The following is a 23228-nucleotide window of genomic DNA, read 5'->3' on the forward strand; positions in this document are numbered from 1 at the left end:
TCCAATGCCAAGTCCAAGGGAGATTTGAATACAATTCCGGTACCTATTTTTAAAATTCATTTACAGGATGTGGGCATCACTGGCTAGGCCAGCATTTATTACCCATCCCTAATTGCCCCTGAGAAGGTGGTGGTGAGCTGCCTTCTTGAACTGCTGCAGTCCATGTGGTGTAGGTACACCCACAGTGCCATTAAGGAGCGAGTTCCAGGATTTTGACTTAGTGACAGTCAAGGAACAGCGATATATTCCCAAATTAGGATGGTGAGTGGCTTGGAGGGAAACTTCCAGGTGGTGGTGTTCCCATGTGTCTGCTAACCTTGTCCTTCTAGATGGTAGCGGTCATGGGTTTGGAAGGTTTTATCTAAGGAGACTTGGTGAATTCCTGCAATGCATCTTGTAGATGGTACACACTGCTGCTACTGTACATCGGTGGTGGAGGGAGTGAATGTTTGTGGATGGGGTGCCAATCAAGTGGGTTGCTTTGTCCTGGATGGTGTTAAGCTTCTTGAGTGTTGTTGGAGCTGCACTCAGGCAAGTGGAAGGTATGCCATCACACTCCTGGCTTGTGCCTTATAGATGGTGGACAGACTTTGGGGAGTCAGGAGGTGAATTACCCATTGCAGGATTCCTAGCCTCTGTCCTGCTCTTGTAGCCACAGTAGTTATCTGGCTAGTCCAGTTCAGTTTCTAGTCAATGGTAACCTCCAGGATGTTGATAGTGGGGGATTCAGCGATGGTAATGCCATTGAATGTCATGGGACAATGGTTAGATTCTCTCTTGTTGGAGATGGTCATTGCCTGGCACTTGTGTGGCGCAAATGTTACTTGCCATTTGTCAGCCCAAGCCTGGATATTGTCCAAGTCTTGCTGCATTTGGACATGGACAATTTCAGTATCTGAGGAGCTACGAATGGTGCTGAATATGTGCAACTCATCAGCGAACATCCCCACTTCTGACCTTATGATGGAAGGAAGGTCATTGATGTAGCAGCTGAAGAATATTGGGCCTATCACTACCCTGAGGAACTCCTTCAGTGATGTCCTGGAACTGAGATGGTTGACCTCCAACAACCACCGCCATCTTCCTTTCTGCCAGTTATGACTCCAACCAGTGGAGGGTTTTCTCCCTGATTCCCACTGACTGCAGTTTTGCTAGGGATCCTTGATGCCACACTTGGCTAAATGCTGCTTGGTGTCAAGGGCAGTCTGATACAGTTCCAACTTCACTCACATCCCTGGCCATGATACAATTTTGTGGGCGATCCTCATCTTTTCCACAATCACTCCCGCCGAGTCTCTCATTTCTCTCCACTGACTTCACATATCCCTCCTGACTCTTTCCATTCATCAATACTGTGGCCAATATATCATGCTCACCTTGCTATTATACACGAAGCTACCAAGACACCACATTATATGCAATTGCTCCAATCTGCAACCTCACGTAAAGCACAAAGCCACTTACTACTTAAATGTCTTCGCACCCAGAACCTCTACACTGTGGAAATTTCCTCTCTTTTCTGCAATCTACAGGCTCTAAAATACCCTTCCTGCTTGGTGTCACTTTATCCAATTTCTGATTTGCTTCATTTTACTCAACCTTGCCCTGCTCCACAAGTATTATCCCTTTACTAGGATTTCTTGATTGAAATCTTTCACAATACAAAGGCACAAACAATTCTGTAGGACCACACTATAGCAGAAACCAAATCTTTTTTCATTCACTACTCAGTGTCCTCTCCATTCAAAGAGAAATACCAGTGGTGAATTCATGTCTTTATCCATTCATTTTTCAATAAATCAGACTGTTTCTCAGCTATCTCACATTCTGTTCCCATCAGAGAACATGGGTACCTAGAGATGATTTGATCCCGAGAAACACAAGTATATCAAGCAATAGGATGCAGATTCTCAATGGGTTCCTGTTCTCCACATTCAGCTGAGAGAATTAGAAAAATAAATCAGGTAAACACATTGACCGAGCCGACTATATGGCTACCAGCAATAGGTTACAGTAACATTAGTAAGGGCAAAGGATCTGCCTCTCTGTCAGTAGTGACATGATGTGACTTGGGAGAGGAAAAGGAAGAGGAAACAACAATAACACAATGTGAGTAAATGCAGCTCCCCACAGAACTATATCCAGGCGTACAAAGCAATTTTGAAGTGTGCAAACCAAAAATGTACTGCACCAACATTATTTAACATACTTCTCCTTGGCTGTTTGCAGTCTTAATATGATAAGTGACAAATTATTAATCCAAAAACATAAATGCTTCAAAACCTCATTCCTGATTGAACATTCAGCATAGAGTACTGTCGACCCCCAAATACTGATATCCGTTCAATGCTTTTCTTCACAAAATTTATATTTTAAGGGAAGGAGATTTATATTTTAAGGGAAGGAGATGGAAAACATAAAAACAGCCTCAGCACTTCTACTAATTTCCTAAAGCACATGACAAATATAACAAGTGATTACACATAAAACTGATCCGTTCAATCAACAAGAATTAAAATACTAGCGGGAACTACAAGCATCACAGCAACACAACTGCCTTCTGGTTGGCTTCCAAATTCATGGATCATGTGCAAAGTTCCACACAGCATTGATTCAAAGCCCCAGGTTTTACAACATCTTTCACTGGATTTCCTTTCTCTTCCAATTGCAGGCACTGGGTACAGGTTTAGCCAACCAGCCTGCTAGCAGTTTCTAAATATTCTTAAGTACTCATCTACAAATACTATCAGGATATAACTGTCTGTGGACATTCATCTGAAAATGATACATCCATTAGATTTTTTTTAAATGCCTAAAGCAGGTGGTGTTTGTCCCAGAGGGTCATAATGTCCAAGTCACTTGAAGCATGATACTCAGATGTGACATCTGGCTGCCCTAGGCTATCAGCATTCTCTTTCTCCTCTCTCCCTCCCTCTCACGTTGTTTCCTTCACCCACAGAAAATTCTAAGCAGATTCACATTCTTCCAGCCTGAAACTCTATCTGTGCATTTAGGCCACTGGACAACTCTTAAAAACTCTACTGCTTGAAGAGGAAGGCAGCTGCTCTGAAAGAAGAGGGATGGATTTTTAATCCTCTCAATCTTCTTGCTCTCCTTAGAACAGAGATGGTTGAGGGGAGATTTAATAGAGGTGAAATCAAAATCATGAAGAGTTTGGATAGAAGTAAATAGGAAGAAGTTGTTTCTAATGGCAGAAGGGTCAGTAACCAGCCGGAACAGATTTAATTTAAATGGCAGAATTGAGATGAGGAGAAATGTCAGCCATGGCACAGCTAGTAGCAATCTCGTCCGATTGTGGGTTGAAGTCCCACTCAAGGATTTGAACCCAAAAATCAAGGTTGACACTCCAGTGCTGAGAGAGGGCTGCCTATTGGAGGTATCGTCTCTCAAGTGAGCTGTTAAAGCACAGAGGTGGACATAAAAGATCCAATGGCACTATTCCAAAAAACAGCAAGATTTATCCCCGGTGTCCTAGCCAGTAATTACCTCCTCAATCAGTTATCTAATCATTATCACATTGCAGTTGTGGGAGCTTGCTGTGCACAAAATTGGCTACCACCTTTCCTACATTAAAACAATGATGACACTGCAAAAGTAGTTAATTGGCTGCAAAGTGCTTTGGGATGTCCAGTGGTGACGAAAGGCTCTATGTAAATGCAAGTCTTTCTTTACGCAAGTTATGGTGATCTGGAATGCACTCCCTGAAAGGGTGATGGAAGGAGATTCAAAAGTGGCTTTCAGAAGGGAATTGGATAAATACTTTAAAAAAGGAGACGGTCGCAGGGCTATGGAGATAGAGTAGGGCAGTGGAACATTAAATGGATTGCTCTTTCAAAGACCCGGCACAAGCACAATAATTTGAATGGCTTCCTCCTGTACTGCATGATTTTGAAGTAGCTACTGATGGTTATACCACAAAATTAACTCCCCTCTGGAATTTCCAATCTGTGGTGTTTAGAATCATCACCTGACTATAGCAGAGCTGGGGATTAATAACAGCCATGAATTCTGACATTGGTTGCTCTAACTTAAACTCTTACCGGGTTTGAAGCGGAGGAATGGGTAAGGAGATACAGAGGAATGGGTCAAAGGTGTTGCTCTGTTTTTGGCAATGAGGACATGTCAACGAAGACCTAAAAGAGAAAAGAGAAATAAAAATCATTTTATAGCCAACCTACTAAGGACAGCCGTGACCAGGCCAAAACTTGAGACTTCTTTCCAAACAGCTTGAGGATACAATGGCAAATGCAGAGTCTCATCCTGTAGCTACCAGAGATATATAGTGATGATCTATTGAATTAAGGGTATGGTAAATTAATGGCTATATTACTGAATTAGTCACCCAGAGGACTGGATCAGTGATCCAGAGACATACATTGAAATCCCACCACAACAGCTGGGCAATTTAAATTCAGAAATTAAATGACATCTGGAAGAAAAAGTTAGCATCACTGATAGTGACTATGAAACTGCCAGATTGTCAAAAAAACTGGTTCACTAATGTCCTTTGGGGAAGGAAATCTGCCATCCTTATCCCATTTGAGCTATATATGATTCTAGAGTCACAACAAAGTGGTTGACTGTTAACTTCCCACTGAAATGGCCTAACAAGTCAGTCTTTTAAGGGCAATTAGGAATGGGCAATAAATGCTGGCTACTGTGAATGAAGGAAAAATGTCCATTAAAAAGCCTGGGACTTTGGGGGCCTTAGTTGTGATTAAGTAAATGACCAGATCATCAGATTTTTTTTTTCATAAAGGTGTTGATTGAGGGATAAGTATTGGCCAGGACATTGAGAGAGTAGACTGGGCCTCATTTTGAAGTCTCATTTAAAAGATGGCACCTCCAACAGTGCAGGACTCCTTCAGTACTACACTGAAACGTTAGCCTGGACTATATGCTCAAATCACCAGAGTGGGGCTGGTACCCATAACTTTCTGACTCAGAGGCAAGTGTGCTACCATTAAACCACATCTGACATCTTGAATAAAGTACATGGGGCAGTATTAAAGCAAGGCTTCACGCCAATTGTTAGACAGCTGGTCAGGATTTCTCAGGATAGTGCATGACACATGATATTCCACCTTCTAAGCAAATAAACTGCAAAGCCTCTAACCCAGGAAACACTCCAGCCTCCCAAAATAGCCAATTAAAGAGTACAACAGCTTGTGCACCAGATAACATCCACCAGCACCAGGGAAGTTATTCTTGCTGAAACAGCATGATTATCCAACAGTCCAACACCTCTACTGAAAGTGTTACTTTTTTTAAAAATAAATGAACTGCTCCACCGCTATCTCTTGTTCACTTTAAACTCAAAGAAACTCTCACCTGTACTGTGCTTGAAAGAGCTCTTGCACAAAACTGCTTCTCATTGAAAGAGAAGGTCCTTCACACAGCCTGTCTTCATCTTTTGGAGGCTAAATAAAAGAAAAATAAACTTATCATACAAGGTGCCCCATACATCGCTTGTATAATCAATGTGTCTGTAATCAATAGGGAAAGAATTCAAGAGGTGTGGCAGGTCAATTTGTTAAGAGTGTTAATTTTTTATTTTTCGAGTGTGTTACTGCACATTTAGCATCACTGGGATTAAGTTTCATTATTCATTCATTATGCGCAGATAGAAATTATTTTATTGTGCTGGGGTGCAAGGGTGGTTCCAGAGCTCATGTAGCTAAAGCTGCCATAAGACTGCCTGGCATTATTAAAAAAAGGGCACGAAATGCACAAAGCAAAGGCACTCAAGTCTAGTTGTAGAGGATGGCAACATGATATGTAATAAATACACGTTTTGTATCAACTTTTACAAATGATGGTGGAAATGAGAATGTAAGTATGCTAAAGGCAAGCACGGAACAATTTTGATAGAACTGTAGAAAAACTATTGATTCTGAAAATATATTGTAGCATTGCAGACAATTAGTCACCAGTACCTGATAGGAAGCACTCTACGCTGCTAAAGATTTGTTGATAGTCCACACCATACAGTCTGGTCAATGCAGCTATCTAACTGCTAACAGACGAATAGGAAGGAGAACCAGTGTGTCAATTCAATGAGCTTAAAGACAACAGTTCATATCTGAGATTTTTGGGAAGGAAATCTGCCAGATTACCAGACATTGTGCATTAAACTCTCACACCCACTTCTGGGGAGCAACTTACTGTAATGATTCAAGGCATGAAAAATATCTTATCATTATTTTCAAAACCAGAGACACTTCAAGTTCCCTTCAAACTTTCTGCTTCTCTCACATTTGTTATAAGGATTGATGCTGTTAACATCACAGCATTGTCTAGCCTTATTATTGAGCTTTCCTTGCGCATGGCAAAAGCTGTGGCTGAGCGCAAAGACGGTTGCAACTAGGAGTTCTTGTTATTAACTGTGCTGCCAGATGTGGATGAAGGAGACACTAATCTCAGATAAAAAGACTACATTGAAACACCTTTCTCAGTTTCTAAGTATGAGATTGCAATTTAGGTCAAAAATAAGACACTCGGACACCCTATCAGGCAGGAAATGCTGAGGACATTGAAGGAAACCGTGTATAAATATTAGGCCCTCACATTCCTTGTAGACATGGTGAGAGATAGACAATACCTGGGCGAAATATTCTATCAAAGCATTTTAAGGACTCAAGTGTAGTTTTGAATCCTGCAGTCCTATGTTTGTCACTAGAGATCCTAAGTGAGTTGTGTGGGACAAGAGAACTCTAGAACTCCACAGGGACAGCAAATGCAGGATCAACCCACCTGTGATCCCTGGCACTGATCCCAAAGTATTCAATCTCGTGGAGAGATCAGATTCAAATACCACTGACAGGTACCCATGTCACTAGGACATGTTTCCAATACCTGCCTGAAGGAGATAGTACAGTTGCTCTCATTTGGGATGCCAGCCTACTAGTCTTCCACCAGGCTGGGAAGAAGAAAACTCCCAACCCGAGAGTCCCCTCCCCTGGCCATGCTCCCAATGCCCCTACATTGATGTAGCCTACACTGAAACTGCCAAGAGCCAGCTTAATTCACGGACCCCTTTGCCTGACTTACGGCAAGTCATGCAAAGGACAGTGTGTGCTTTCAGCCCCAAATCTGACAGAATTTAAGTTTACTGCATGTTGACAAAGACTTTTAGACTGGTATTTTTAATATAAAAGCCATATGCAAAGCTCAATCAGAAAATTTCTCTCTTGATTTTATATGGTGCTCCGTGCACTATTGATTTAGAATTCAAATCACCAGTGAAGTACTAGGAATGCCAATACGCAATGCCAGAGGTCACAGGTTGTTGCTTGGGTGCCTCAATTTGCTGAGTTAGCAATGATCCTTAATTGGTGCATTGTCCATCTAGGGTCACACTTATGGGACAGCACTGAGTCAATTCTCCACAGAAATACAATCATCTCAAGGCTCTTGTTTATGCCCTCTGTCCAACCTCAATGTCATCAGAGGTCCAATGGCACATTATCTACCCACTTGGCAATGACAATACACAATGACAGACAGGAAATTAGGGACATTCAGTGGTATCTTAATCTGAACTGCAACCCCCCTCACCCCCGCACCCCCACACCCCCACCACTAACACCCCCTCCTCAAAAAAGGAACCAAAAACATTTTTTTTTTAAAAAGTGAAATTGTCTCCTGTGGCAGAAGGATTGGTAACCAGAGAACACAAATTTGAGATAATTGGAAAAAGAATCAGATGTGACACGAGGAATCTATTTTTTATTTAAACAGCAAGTTGTTGTGATCTGGAATGTATTGCCGAAAGGCAGGTAGAAGCAGATTCAATCATAACTTCCAAAGGGAATTGGATAAATACTAAAGGGAAAAAATTATAGGCTACGCAGACAGAGTGGGGGAATAGTTAAAGAGCTGGCACAGGCAAGAAGAATCAAATGGCCTTCTTGTATTATATAATTCTATGAATAATACTCAAAATGAATGGCCCAAACTTCAAATTTCTCTAGGGCTCTGAAGAAGAGTATAAAGACTCGAAACGTTAACTGTTTCTCTCTCCACAGATGCTGCCAGACCTGCTGAATTTTTCCAGCATTTTGTGTTTTTATTTCAGATTTCCAGCATCTGCAGTTTTTTGTTTTTATTCAAATTTCACTACTTTTTCTATCCCATTTTTCCATTAAATATAAGCGATCATACCTTGGCTGCAGGCCTCCCGTTTGTTAAAACAATATTGTTCAGGTCCTCATGGACCCTATCGAGAAGCCATAGCAGAAACTCCTGGGCATCGTGCTGAGAGTTGCCACGATATTGGAAAGCATTCTTGGATACAACATTCTGAAAGAAAATTAAAAGATACAAATTTACTTCCCGGTATCCAATTTAAGGAAAGAACTTGCATTTATGTCATGCTTTTCACGTCTGAGGTCATCCCAAGCACTTTACAGCTAATAATTACTCCTGACGCGTGGTCATAAGCTATGTGTATGCAGCAAAGCCTCACAAAATGCAACAAACAGTGCATCTGTTTTGGTGAGGGCAGAGTTGAACATTGGCCTAAGTGCACACAGTGCTCCCTGCCCTTCAAAAAAAAAAGTGCCACAAGATCTCTTGCATCTAAGCGAACATGAAGCTTGGGCCCCACCACTGAACATCAAGCCATTGTTTCCAGGACTGTTACTGACCTCATCTCCTCTGGAGATCTTCCTTCCACAGCTTCCAACCTCGGACAGCCCACTTCTACCTCCTACCCAAAATCCACAAACAGGACTGTCCCGGCAGACCGACCGTGTCAGCCTGTTCCTGCCCCACGGAACTCATTTCTTGCTAACTTGACTCCATTCTCTCTCCCCTTGTCCAGTCCCTTCCCACCTACATCCGCGTTTCCTCTGACACCCTACATCATATCAACAATTTCCAGTTCCCTGGCCCCAACCGCCTCCTCTTCACCATGGATGTCCAATCCCTCTACACCTCCATCCCCCACTGGGATGGTCTGAGGGCTCGCCGCTTCTTCCTCAAACAGAGGCCCGAACAATCCCCATCCACCACTACTCTCCTCCGTCTGGCTGAACTTGTTCTCTCACTGAACAATTTCTCCTTAAACTCCTCTCACTTCCTCCAAATAAAAGGTGTGGCTATGGGTACCCGCATGGGCCCCACTTATGCCTGTCTCTTTATGGGGTATGTGGAACATTCCTTGTTCCAGTCCTATTCAGGCCCCCTCCCACAACTCTTTCTCCGGTACATCAATGACTGCTTCGGTGCTGCTTCGTACTCTCATCTGGACCTGGAAAAATTTATTAATTTTGCTTCCAATTTATGGTTCATCTCTGACACTTCCCTTCCTTGACCTCTCAGTCTCAATTTCTGGTGATAGACTGTCCACCAATATTCATTACAAGCCTACCGACTCCCACAGCTACCTCGACTACAGCTCCTCACACCCCGCTTCCTGTAAGGACTCCATCCCATCCTCTCAGTTCCTTCGCCTCCGTCGCATCTGTTCTGATGATGCCACTTTCAAAAACAGTTCCTCTGACATGTATTCCTTCTTCATTAACCGAGGTTTTCCACCCACGGTGGTTGACAGGGCCCTCAACCGTGTCCGGCCCATCTCCCGCGCATCCGCCCTCACACCTTCCTCTCCCTCCCAGAACCATGATAGGGTCCCCCTTGTCCTCACTTATCACCCCACCAGCATCCGCATTCAAAGGATCATCCTCTGCCATTTCCGCCAACTCCAGCATGATGCCACCAACAAACACATCTTCCCTTCACCCCCCCCCGGCGGCATTCCGCAGAGATCATTCCCTCTGGGACACCCTGGTCCACTCCTCCATCACCCCCTACACCTCAACCCCCTCCCACGGCACCTTCCCATGCAACCGCAGAAGGTGCAACACCTGCCCCTTTACTTCCCCACTCCTCACCGTCCCAGGGCCCAAACACTCCTTTCAGGTGAAGCAGCATTTCCCTTGCACTTCCCTCAATTTAGTCTACTGCGTTCGTTGCTCCCAATGCGGTTTCCTCTACATTGGAGAGACCAAACGCAGACTGGGTGACCGCTTTGCGGAACACCTTCGGTCTGTCCGCAAGCATGACCCAGACCTCCCTGTCGCTTGCCATTTCAACACACCACCCTGCTCTCATGCCCATATGTCCGTCCTTGGCCTGCTGCAATGTTCCAGTGAAGCTCAACGTAAACTGGAGGAACAGCACCTCATCTTCCGACTAGGCACTTTACAGCCTTCCGGACTGAATATTGAGTTCAACAACTTTAGATCATGAACTCTCTCCTCCATCCCCACCCCCTTTCCGATCCCCCCCCCCCACTTTTTTCCAATAATTTATATACATTTTTCTTTTCCCACCTACTTCCATTATTTTAAAATGTATTTCCATCCATTGTTTTATCTCTACCTTTTAGCCTATTTCGATCCCTTCCCCCCACCCCACCCCCACTATCTATAGCTTGCTCGTCCTGCTTTCTACCCTTAATGTCACCTATTAGCACATTTCTTAGCTAATATCACCACCGTCAACACCTCTTTGTCCTTCTGTCTATGACATCTTTTGGCAATCTCCACCTATCACTTGCCCTCTATCCAGCTCTACCTGTCCCACCCCACCCCCCACCCCCACCTTAAACCAGCTTATATTTCACCTCTCTTCTATTTTCCCTTAGCTCTGTTAAAGAGTCATACGGACTCGAAACATTAACTGTATTCCTCTCCGCAGATGCTGTCAGACCTGCTGAGTTTTTCCATGAATAAACGTGGCACCATTTGAACAGCAGGACCCCTCCGGCAATCCTGTCCAACACTGCTCCTGCAAACACACCACACAAAAAAAAATAGGCCATTTATCTTACTTATGATTTGTGGGATTTTGCTGCCCACCTGGGATTGAACTTCAGAACAACTAGAGATGGCTCATAAATGCAACCTTTGCCAGTCACCCACATCCCAAGGGAAAATAAATGCCTCACTTGGCACATCTATCTAACAAAATCAACTTAAATGGTGATGAAGAATGCACGCATGTGTATTCTGTCAATTGCCCAACACATTCTAACAGCCCTGATCACCAGGTGATAGTTAACTCTGCATTTGAATTGCAAGGGACAACATCCTGGTTTCCAGTGGATATGCAAAACTGAAGAACAAAAGATATTTGAGCAGGAGGACTTCACAGGGCCCTTTGAACTTGTTCCACCATTCAATAAGCTAATGACGGATGTATCTTAACTCTATTTTCCACCCTTTCCCCATATCCCTCGATTCCCTTCAAGTTGAAAAATCTAATTAATAGTTGAGCACCCACAGCTCTCTTGGAAAGAAAATTCCAAAGATTCACAACCCTGAGTGAAGAAGCATCTCATTTCAGTCTTAACTTGCCAACCCCTATTCCTGAGATTACTTCCCCTGGCTCTAGATTCTCCAGCCAGGGGCCATCTACTCTGTCAAGCCCCCTAAGAATTTTATATATTTCAACGAGATCACATCTCATTCTTCTAAACTCCATAGAATATAGGCCCATTCTACTCAATCTCTCCTCAGAGAGGGCCCTCTCATCACAGGAATCAATCTGGTGAGCCTTTGTTGCACCCCCTCCAAGGAAGGAATGGAGATCTTCTGGCACAGTGGGTAGCGTCCCTACCTCTGAACCAAAAGCTCTGGGTTCGAGTTCCACTCCAGGATGGCCATGAAAGGTGCATTCATAACCTGACCAAACAGGTTGATTATCAACCTGTAAATCCTTCCAATACACCTATGGCAAGTGGTAAGAGCAGGAGAGTTTCTTGGTCAGCCATGCTTGATATGAAGCGGCACCCCTCAAGCTACAGCCTCTGGGCTAGCAGCCTGTTCCAGGAAAAACTAGCTAAACGGACATAAAGCATGTGCTTCATCTGCCTCACGCACCCAGGCTAAAAAGAGAATCAAGAAGAAGAAGGGAAGTATATTCTTCCCTAGGTAAGTAGCCCAAACTTGTACACAGTACTCCTGGTGTGGTCTCACCAAGACCCTACTCTTTACTCTAAATCTGCAACTCCCATTTGCCTTCCTAATTGCTTGTGTTACCTGCATGTTACCTTTGTGATTCATGTACAAGGATGCCCATATACCTCCGAACGCCAACATTTACTAGTCTCTCATCTTTTAAAAAATATTGTACTTTTCCATTTTTCCCAAATGGATAATTTCACACTTCTGCACATTCTCCTCCACCGGCCACCTTCTTGTCCAATCACATCCAATTATTTATATCCTTTTGGAGTCACTTTACGCCCTCCTCGCAGCTTACCTTTCCCAGCTCTGTTCTAAATCTCTTATGTTTAAGAGGTGTAGAATCATTACATTTAATTCTTGACTTCTCTTGACCTCTCAACTACTGGAACAGCCTAATTCTATTTATCCTGTCCCATCTTTTCATATTCTTAAACATTTCTAATAACAGCATCCCAATTAATGGCATCGTCAATTAACATCTTTCTGGAGAAAGAAACAATGTTGAATAAAGGTCAGTTAGCAATAAAATTGAGGGTTACAGGACAAGTCCAGATAGGGATGATCAAATGTTGCACGAAACCAGATACTTCCTGAGCTCCTGGGGCCAAGGGAATGCTGACAGGGAAGACAGCTGCAATACAGGATGCAAAATTAGGTTGGCATCCTGGAGTTTGCGCTCAGAGAGAGAGGGGGTTTGCAGAATCTTTCTGCAAGAATCTAAATGTGTAGATGAGGACAGAGAAACAAGTTTGATTGGTCAAAAGGCTTTTTTAATCCCATGCATTACGAGGTTAACACTAATTAAGAGAATTCCATACAATGCTCCCTCTAAACTGTGCAGCTACCATAATGTGCCAGGCAGGGAATGAACAGGCCATGTACAACCCATGCTCCTTTTAAGGTGCATGCATGTGCAGCCATCTTAAAGGGACTGCGCAGTGCAACAAACAGGCCAGATACTGCATCCCTAAAGAACAAGAGGTCAAAAACCCTAGTCTATCCTTAACCTTGAAAGAGCAAATTTGGAAATGCTAAGAAGTTGAAACTGCTCGAGAGACTATTATGTATTTAAACGATGAATTAGCACATGCAAAGTTAAATGCGAGGAAAATGCCAAAAAAAAGCAAAGGAGGCAAGAGGCACCAAAACAAAGGAGGGAAAATACTAAACAGCAATCTAGAAAACCAACAAGAAAACAATCAAGAATGCTATTCTAGCTTTTAGTGATGATTTGGAGTAAGGATTAGTCACCTGCTACACAACAGTAGTTCAGAACAATTGCTGACAGGGTCAAAGTTATTTCAATTTTATATACAGTGATCAATTAAACTGCTTTAGTGGCTCAAGATCATATTAAGGCTGCACTAGTTACTGTCCCCAAACCCAATATAAAGTAAAATACACTCATACTCAACACCCACAAGCCCAGTTTTCAACAAGGGTCAAATTACCACCTGGCGAAACACTGAATCAGCTAAGTATTCAAGAGAGCACTGGCCCAATTCCTGGTTTGGTAGCAGGGACAGGGCTGTGTTCCTGGAGCAGGAAAAAATACCACTTGGGACTAATTTTTGCTATTTTTTTACATTTACAATTCACATAAATAAATTTTGTAAGTCTACGGAGCTATTCCAAACTCACAGGGAAATCTAAGCCATTGAAAAAGTTCTGAATATCAAGCTCAAGTACAGAAAATGCTGCTGAAAACTGCCAAAAATGATCCTGGAAGACAGAATGATCCAGGTGGGCCACAGCAGCTTTATTCATTCTCCATTCCTCGAAGCAACATTAATCTCAAATCCTGATCATTATATCACTGATCAGTAGCCAATGATAAATACACTGGTCACTTTCACGTCCTCCTTCCTCAGTCCTGGGGACAGGGGTGATTACAATCAATGATTTGTGAACAGATAGCAGCCCCTTTCTACTGCATGCCATTCGGAAGTACCTGTACTGCTGCTGGCAACCGCCCTGATGTCACGACTTGCACTGTGTGATAAGTGAGGTATATCCACGGAGCTGATACTCACCTAAGGTGTTTTTCTATCAGCGCAAGCTACAGTACAAGCAGTCATCTACTCTGCCTTCCAACAAACTCAACGCTTCTGCACAAGTCAGTGCTGTAACCTTCCCACCCGCTGACAGATACTTGCATTTATATTGCAACTCATTTCATGCAAGTAAAGGTGATGAAATGAATGAGCAGTTAATCTGCTGGTGGTGGCATTGTTTGAGGGAAGAATGTTAGCTAGGGAATCATGAGAACTCTCCACTCTATCTCCAGTATAGTCACAAAGTTTTTAGAGCCCCCCTGAACACAGACTGGGCACAAACTTTCTCTAGCCTTTCTGGGAGGGTCAGGCATTTTTTCTTTTTATTCATTCATGGGATGTGGGCTTCACTGGCTGGGCCAGCATTTATTGCCCATCCCTAATTGCCCTTGAGAAGGTAGTGGTGAGCTGCCTTCTTGAACAGCTGCAATCCATGTGGTGTAGCTACACCCAAAGTGCTATTAGGGAGTTTCAGGATTTTGACCCAGCGACAGTGAAGGAACGGCGATATAATTCCAAGTCAGGATGGTGAGTGACTTGCAGGGGAACTTCCAGGTGGTAGTATTCCCATTTATCTTCTGCCCTTATCCTTCTAGATGGTAGTGGTCGTGGGTTTGAAGGTGCTGTCAAAGGAGCCTTGGTGAATTCCTGCAGTGCATCTTGTAGATGGTACACACTGCTGCTATTGTACATCGGTGGTGTTTGGAGTGAATGTTTGTGGATGTGGTGCCAATCAAGTGGGCTGCTTTGTCCTGGATGGTGTCAAGTTTCTTGAGTGTTGTTGGAGCTGCACTCATCCAGGCAAGTGGGAAGTATTCCATCACACTCCTGACTTGTGCCTTGTAGATGGTGGACAGGCTTTGGGGAGTCAGGAGGTGAGTTACTCATCACATGATTCCTAGCCTCTGACCTGCTCTTCTAGCCACAGTATTTATACGGCTAGTCCAGTTCAGTTTCTGGTCAATGGTAACCCCCAGGATGTTGATAATGGGGGATTCAGTGATGGTAATGCATTGAACATCAAGGGGCAATGGTTGAATTTTCTCTTGTTGGAGATGGTTATTGCCTGGCATTAATTGTAGAGACTCACAGCCTCAAATAATCACACAACCAAACACAAAGAATTATTGATAGGCTTAAAAGACATGAAATTAATATTGAACAGCTGCCAGAAGCCAAGGATTTTCATATTATTTTCATATTTAAATTATCTGCTTACTGTCACATTCCAAGTGCAGCATAGGGAATATACAAAGATCAACCCTTCTCCTAACCCCAATGAAAAAACAGCTGTAAGATTGAAGTGCAACGCAAACAGCTTTAAACACTAGCCTGCAGTCAGAGAACAGGTTTGCTGCTATTTTGACAAACTGTGTTCACAATCTCTCAAAGAGATTCTGTTCGGGGCTGCATAGCAGCACTGACAATCTGCTGGAACCAGCTGCAATATCTCACTGCTGGCCAGTGGTGAACAGCTGTTCATCCCTTATCCTGCCACAAAGATCTATATTTGGTTTTGAACCAGCTGAGCCCCAGATAGACATCAGTCTGTGCCTCTTTGTCCTGAGTTTCATCATTTGGGTTTTAAGCAATGCTCTAAAGCTGTGCACTATTCATAGGTCAAATACCAATTGAAATGCACGAAACCTGGAACCAGTGAATACAGCAAAGACACAGCACATATCCGTGCCAACAAGAGGACGCACTGAGTGTAGGCTGTAGAGTTGCCCTGTGCATCAAGCTCCCTGCCACGACACCCCCATAGTCTGCATTCCCCAAGGGCAAAATCAATGGTATCATTAGTTGGGAACTAGCTGGTAGAGGGACTGAAGCCACAGGAATGGACGAGCAATTAAAAAAGGAGGGGGAAACTTAATCAGTCGTGAAAAATATTAAAACAGTCACTGGTTCAATAATACCAGTACTGGCTTCCTATCAAAGGGTTAAATTGGAAAATTGAACAAACTGAACCACCTGCACCTCTCCACATCTCACACCTCATTGAACACATACATCCATTATGAATCCATCACATAGTTCCTTGGGTGCAATATTCTGAACTTCTTCCTCCATTCCCCACACATACATGGCTTCATTCAGATGGCATGTGGCATTTAAAATCCAGTCTTACCCACAGAACAATTAAAGGCTTGCATTTACTTAGCATTTAATCACATCTCAAATGCCAAAGCACTTCATGGACTATGAATTATTCTGTATTGCAGCCTGTTCTAGAAGCAAACAATAGACACTTTTTACATTGTGGTGGTTTTGAACTGCAACAAGATCATTCCTCCTACACAATGACAACACCTTTCAAGTTCCTAGATTCTCAGTGAGACTGTGTGCCAAATTAGGGCATATTCTGGGCTGTAGGCGGTTTGCAGCGATGCCAAATTAATTTCCAGTGGACCCTCAGCAGCCATCACTGGACTGCATTTAAACACAGGTCACAGGAGGAAGATAAAAACAGAAAATGCTAGAAATACTCAGCAGGATAGGCAGCATCTGTGGAGAGAAAAACAAAATTAACAGTTTTGTTCAATAACCTTTCACCAGGGCTACATTAAAGCAGACTTAAGATAACTGCAAGTTGTAATCTGCAATATACTGCCTGAAGGGTGGTGGAAGCAGATTCAATAGTAACTTATGAAAGGGAAATTAGTTATATACTTGAAAACTAATCATTAGCCAGGCTATGGAAAACAGCAGGGGAACAGAGTTAATTGGATAGCTCAGCATAGGCTTGATGGGCTGAATGGCCTCCTTCACTGCTGTAAAATTCTATAATTTAATCATGGCTCAACAGTGGAATCCCCAAGATTCAAACTGGCTGCAGGTGGGACATGAAGGGTAGCCCCATAGATGTCCTTGCTTAAAGCAAGTTTTAATTCTTGTAGCTATAAAATATAATTGTGACAGAGATAGGCTGAAGTGAAGTGTCTGTTTTCACCATCTGTTGTCCCATCTGTCCCAGATTAAACTAAACAGAATCACTGTGTAGAGGCTTTTCGACAACAATTACAGGTTCATCTTGGGTTGATAGGTCTCATTTCATTTTCAGTTGTTACACAATTTATACAGTCTAGCTGAGTCTATGCACTGTTTAAAAATCTGAATCAAGTGAAATCCGCTTTAACAAGTGATTCTGCAGTGCAAACTCCAGGTCCTAAGTGATCAGAAGCCATACCATTTATATTCGTACAGCAGCCAGCCCATAAAATCAGTACATGCCTCAGTTTGCATATACTCACTTTAAGTTGTGATCTGCAAACATGCACTTTTAACATTCATTCTGGGGGTAAAGGTATAGTTAGCATCCCTGGTTGCCTTTGAAGTGCTGGTACTCTTCTTGAACTCCCACATTACTGATAGATAGGGAGTTCCAGGTTTTTAGCCCAGTGGCCAATGTACGTCCAAATTCGGATGGTGAGAGACTTGAGGGCGGAGGGTCTTTGAGGTGATGCAGTTCCCATATATCTGCTGCCTTTGGTCTTCTGGAGGTTTTGGATTTGGGTTTTGGAGGTGCTATTGAAGGAGCCCTGCTGAGTTTCTGTGGATATTCCTTATCCAAAGGTTTGATACATTTCTAAGACCATAGAGGGCAACAAGCACAGAACTAATTTTGGGTTGTAAGTCTGGGTTGAGCAGCTGAGCTTCCCAGTGGTTAGAATGTATGGCTCTCCCACCGCTTTTCTGAACGGCTGTGCCTCCAGGCATCCATTGAAGTTGACCTTCTAGACTCGATGGCACCACCTTGCTCTCGGCAGCAAACAAGCTGTGAAAGGAAGCTTAAAATAAGCCTATTAGTGGTGCGCTCATCTTGTGTGAACAGCAAGATGCAGCAATACTGTATGCTAAATGAAGCGCAGCACATTTTTCCTTTCCTTCTCCCAGTCAATATGCAAGGGTTTTATCAATTATCAGTTAATAAAATGTAGACATGAAACAGTTTTTCTGAGTTCGCCCCACAGTCCGATATAAACTGAATTCAACTGAGCTAAGTGTGTGGAATGTGCATTTACAATCCTGTGCCACACTCCAAACCAGCTGGCTCCATAACCAAAGACTCAAGGATTTAAATTCCCATTGACTGGATGTTTCAAAAATTATGTACATGAAAGGCAGAGCCATCAATTAACTCCACACAAAAGGTATTTAAGAGGCCCCACCCTGGTTAGCCACTGTGCTGCATCTGCAGATATTTAAGTCCATTATGCAAACAACATTCCACAAATTCAGTGGTCACAAACTATATGTAGTTATTACAGCACCCGACTTCAGAAATTCATATTACTTACAATACCAAATCCCAGAGGATGGGGAATGCAGACGGAGTGTTACAAGTTACAGAAGAACAGATACCTACAAGCAATCTGTAAGGTCATGACTCAAGGCAAAAAGAGGGGGTCCACAGATCATGAAATAAAAGCCAAACAAAACGAGAGCATCATCTTCACTCCAAAATCCAATGAAATCCTTGTAATACACAGTCAATTCTTCAATAACATTCAATGCCTGACTTGTGCCCTCCAGTACTGTACCCATTCACCGTACATGCACAGAGCTCCATTCGTGCAAACATAAACATAACTGAAATGAAATAAGTATTGATTGTCATAAATAGAGTAGTGGACACCTTTCTTACCAACTTACCAAGAGGGGTTTGACACCGTGCATTGCAAACACCACAGAAAATAACCAAGTATACAACAAATGCAAACATTTCAAAAACAGACCCTCCATTCCATATGCTACATGTGAAACATTGAACTGTGGTGATACCTACAAAGACTGTCAAAACGAACAAGCCTCAGCCAGGAGAGCAGTTGCCCTGTAGGGTCATACGAACATATGAATTAGGAGCAGTGTTAGGCCACTCGAGCTTGCTTCACTATTCAATAAGCTCATGGCTGATCTGATTGCAACCAACCTCAACCCCACATTCCTGCCTACCCCCAATAACCTTTCACCCCCTTGCTTATCAAGAATCTATCTACCTCTGCCTTAAAAATATTCAAAGGCTCTACTTCCACTGCCTTTTGAGGAAGAGAGTTCCAAAGACTCACGGCCCTCTAAGGAGAAAAAATTTCTCCTCATCTCTGTCTTAAATGAGCAACCCCTTATTTTTAAACAGTGACCCCCCACTAGTTCTAGATTCTCCCACAAGAGGAAGCATCCTTTCCACATCCACCCTGTCAAGACCCCTTAGGATCTTAAAAGATTTCAATCAAGTCGCCTTTTATTCTTCTAAAATCTAGTGGCTACAAGCCGAAACTGTCCAACCTTTCCTCATAAGACAACCCGCTCATTCCTGGTATTATTCTAGTAAACCTTCTCTGAACTGCTTCTAATGCAATTACATCTTTCCTTAAATAAGGAGACCAATCCTGTACACAATACTCCAGATGTGGTCTCACCAGTGCCCTGTACAACTGAAGCATAACCTCCCTACTTCTGTAATCAATTTCCCTCACATTAAATGATAACATTCTATTAGCTTTCCTAATTACCCGCTGTACCTGCATACTAAACTTTTGTGATTCGTGCACTAGGACACCCAGATCCCTCTGAATCTCAGAGCTCTGCAATCTCTCACCATTTAGATAAGAAGCTTCTTTTTTATTCTTCCTGTCAAAATGAATGATTTCACATTTGCCTACATTATACCCCATTTGCCAGATCTTTCCCACTTACTTAACCTATCCAAGTCACCATGTCCTCTTCACAATTTTCTTTCCTACCTATCTTTGTGCTGTCAGCAAATTTAGCAACCATTCCTTCGGTCCCTTCATCCAAGCCATTTACGTAAATTGTAAAAATTCGAGGCCCCAGCACCGATCTCCTGTGGCACACCACTCACCACATCCTGCCAACCAGAAAAAGACCCATTTATGCCTACCCTGTGCTTCCTCTTAGCTAGCCAATCTTCTACCCATGCCAATATGTTACCCCCAACACCAAGAGCTTTTATTTTCCTCAATAACTTTTGAGGTGGTATTTTATCAAATGCCTTCTGGAAATCTAAGTAGAGTACATCACCGGCTTCCCTTTATCCACAGCAAGTGTGATTCCTTCAAAGAACTCCAATAAATTGGTTAAACATTAGCAAAACCATTTTGACTCTGCCTTGAATTTTTTTAAGTGCCCTGCTATAACATCTTTAATAGCTTCTACCATTTTCCCTATGACAGATGTTAGGCTAACTGGCCTATAGTTTCCTGCTTTCTGTCTCCCTCCCTTTTTAAATAAAGTTACATTTGCTATTTTCCAATCTAATGGAACCTTCCCCAAATCTAGGGAATTTTGGAAAATTAGAACCAATGCATCAACTATCTCACTAGCCACTTCTTTCAAAACCTTAGGGTGAAGTCCATCTGGACCTGGGGATTTGTCAGCCCACAGCCCCAACAATTTGCTCATTACCACTTCCTGGTGATTGTAATTTTACCCGAGTTCCTCCCTCCCTCCCATTTCCTGATTTAGTTATTTCCGGGAAGTTACTTGTGTCCTCTATAATGAAGACCGACACAAAATGCCTGTTCAATTCATCTGCCATCTCCCTATTTTCCATTATCAATTCCCCAGGCGCACTTTCTATAAGACCAACACTCGGTTTGTTAACTCTTTTCTTTTTGAATATCCATAGAAATTCTTGCTATCTGTCTTTATATTACTAATTAGCTTTCTCCCGTACTCTAATTTTTCCTTCCTTATTAATCTTTTTGTCATTTTTTGCTGTTCTTTATATTCTTTTCAATCTTCTGATCTGCCAGCCGTCTAATAATAATTATATACTTTTTAAGTTTGATACTGTCTTTAACTTTTTTAGTTGACCACAGGTAGTGGGCCCTCCCTTGGAATTTTTCTTTCTCATTGGAATGTATGTATTCTGAAAGTGCCCTTTAAATGTCAACCAGTGAACCTCTATTGACCTATCCTTAACCTCATTTGCCAGTTCACGTTAGCTAGCTCTGCTTTTATGTTATCATAACTGCCCTTATTTAAGTTTAGAATACTAGTCTTGGACACACTCATTTCTCTTTCAAAATGAATGTAAAATTCAATCATATTATGGTCGCTGCTACCTAGGGGTGCCTTCACTATGAGGTTATCAATTAATCCTATCTCATTGCTCAATACTAGGTCCAATATAGCCTGTTCTCTGGTTGGCTCCAGAATGCGCTGTTGTAAGAAACTATCCTGAAAACATTCTATAAACTCCTCATCTACTCTACCTTTGTCCATCTGATTTTTCCAGTCTATATGTAGATTAAAATCCCCCATGATTATTGCTGTACCTTCCTGAGGAGCTCCCATTATCTCTTCTTTTATATTCTGTCCTACCATGTAGTTACAATTAAGGGGCCTGCACACCACTCCCACAAGTAACTTCTTCCACATACCAAAATTGTCAAACTGGGTTGCCAAAACACATTGGCCCTCCTACAATGAGCTGGAATAAGGAAAACAGTCTAGTGATAATATTATACCATGAGTAAGCCCCTGCAGGAGAGGAAACAATACCAACAACTCACCTTTCTCATGGCCTTTCTGGAGTCCACCAACCCCTCACCCTCCCCCCTCTCTCCAAGACTGAACATTTCCTTCAGCAACATCAGACCTTAGCTGTCTCTCCCATTTTTTGTCAAGTTTATTCCACTCACATTTCATTTTGTTCAAAAGCAAAATACTGCTGTGCTGGACACCTAAAATAAAGACAGAAAATGCTGGAAATATTCAGCAGGTCAGACAGAATCTGTGGAGAGAAACAGGGTTAACGTTTCAGATCAACGACCTTTCATCAAAACTGAGAAAAGATAGAAATGTAATAGGTTTTGAGCAGGTGAAAAGGGGGAGGGGGTGCAGGGAAAGAGGAAGAACAAAAGGTAAGGTCTGTGGTTCACACTCCTCTTCCTGTAAGAGCTCTATCCCATTCTTCCAGTTTCTCCATCTCTCTCACAACTGTTCAGAGAATGCAATCTCCATATTATCACTTCAATGTATCTTCCTTTTTCCTCAAACCCCTCCTAGCCTGATTGATAGGGCCCAGCACCAGGTCCAATCAATTCAGACTCTCACCTATTCCCCTCTCTCCCAGAATCATGATTGGGATCCCCTTGTCCTCGTCTTCCACCCACCAGCCTCCATATTTAATGGATCCACCATTTCCACCACCTCCGGCGAGATGCCACCATCAAACACATCCTCCCTTGCCCTCCCCTTTCAGCATTCTGAAGGGGCCATTTCCTCTGCGACACCCTCAACACCCCGTCTCTTTCCTACAGCACCTTTCCATGCAAGTGAAGGAGATCCAACACCTGCTATATCCATTACCACTCCCTTTGGCTTTTGCACCACGAAACATTTTGCCATCTTATCTCTCCTGCCTTCCACCCTATCACAGACTTTCTCTTTTGTTTTTCCCTCCTCCCCCTTTCACTTGCTCAAAATCTATTACATTTCTATCTTTCCTCAGTTCCGGTGAAGGGTCATTGATCTGAAATGTTAACCCTGGTTCTCTCCACAAATGTTGCCTTAACTGCTGAGTATTTTCATGATTTTGTTAACCTCTATTTTAGAGCAGTTTGACTCAACGTTTGCCTCTCTAATACCTTTTGACTGTCCAGCATTTTCACCCTTTTCAGCATCTGTGGGATCTCACTGGTATAGAATTAATGTTGCATCTGCCCATGAATAATTGCTGTACTTCAAAAATGTAATTCACTAGGAAGCACCTTAAGTCACTTCCACTTGAGAATACAATTTACAATCTGTCCAGAGACACAAAGGAAGCTCCGTCAGAGCCTTGTGAACATATGCTTTAAAAGGACCTTATCTTTTGAGGAGGGAGGACCCTTTTTCAAAGCTTTGCAGCGCTCAGACATGACTGCTGTAAAGCATTTCTAAAACCACACTCCCTCAGGAAGGGGAAAAGGGAGCAAACAGCTTCATAAAAATAGATAGGAACAAAGGCAAATAGCCAAAAATATTCAGCAACAATTGAAAATACATCCTACTTAATTCTCACAAAACCATCAGAGGCAGATAGTCATTAAAAGGTACCATCCAAGAATGAGACATGTTTCAATCTTTAAAGGTCTCATTGCACTGAGTATCAAATCTCCATTCACAATTGTGATCAACACCATTTCCCTAGAATTAGCTACCTCTTTAG

The 23228-nt window shown here is 42.7% G+C and overlaps 1 protein-coding gene across 1 annotated transcript in view; it reads right to left on the reverse strand.

Moving 5' to 3' along the window:
• Positions 1–23228, reverse strand: part of usp31 (ubiquitin specific peptidase 31) — a 94588-nt gene that overhangs the window by 49368 nt on the left and 21992 nt on the right. Inside the window, exons 2-4 of the mRNA XM_078558441.1 lie at positions 8185–8322; positions 5353–5441; positions 4062–4154 (exon numbers count right to left, since the gene is read on the reverse strand). Of these exons, the coding sequence (XP_078414567.1) occupies positions 4062–4154; positions 5353–5441; positions 8185–8322 (320 nt within the window). The remainder of the gene's footprint in view (positions 1–4061; positions 4155–5352; positions 5442–8184; positions 8323–23228) is intronic.

This window comes from Cetorhinus maximus, chromosome 15, assembly GCF_964194155.1.
Source record: "Cetorhinus maximus chromosome 15, sCetMax3.hap1.1, whole genome shotgun sequence".
Taxonomy (NCBI): domain Eukaryota; kingdom Metazoa; phylum Chordata; class Chondrichthyes; order Lamniformes; family Cetorhinidae; genus Cetorhinus; species Cetorhinus maximus.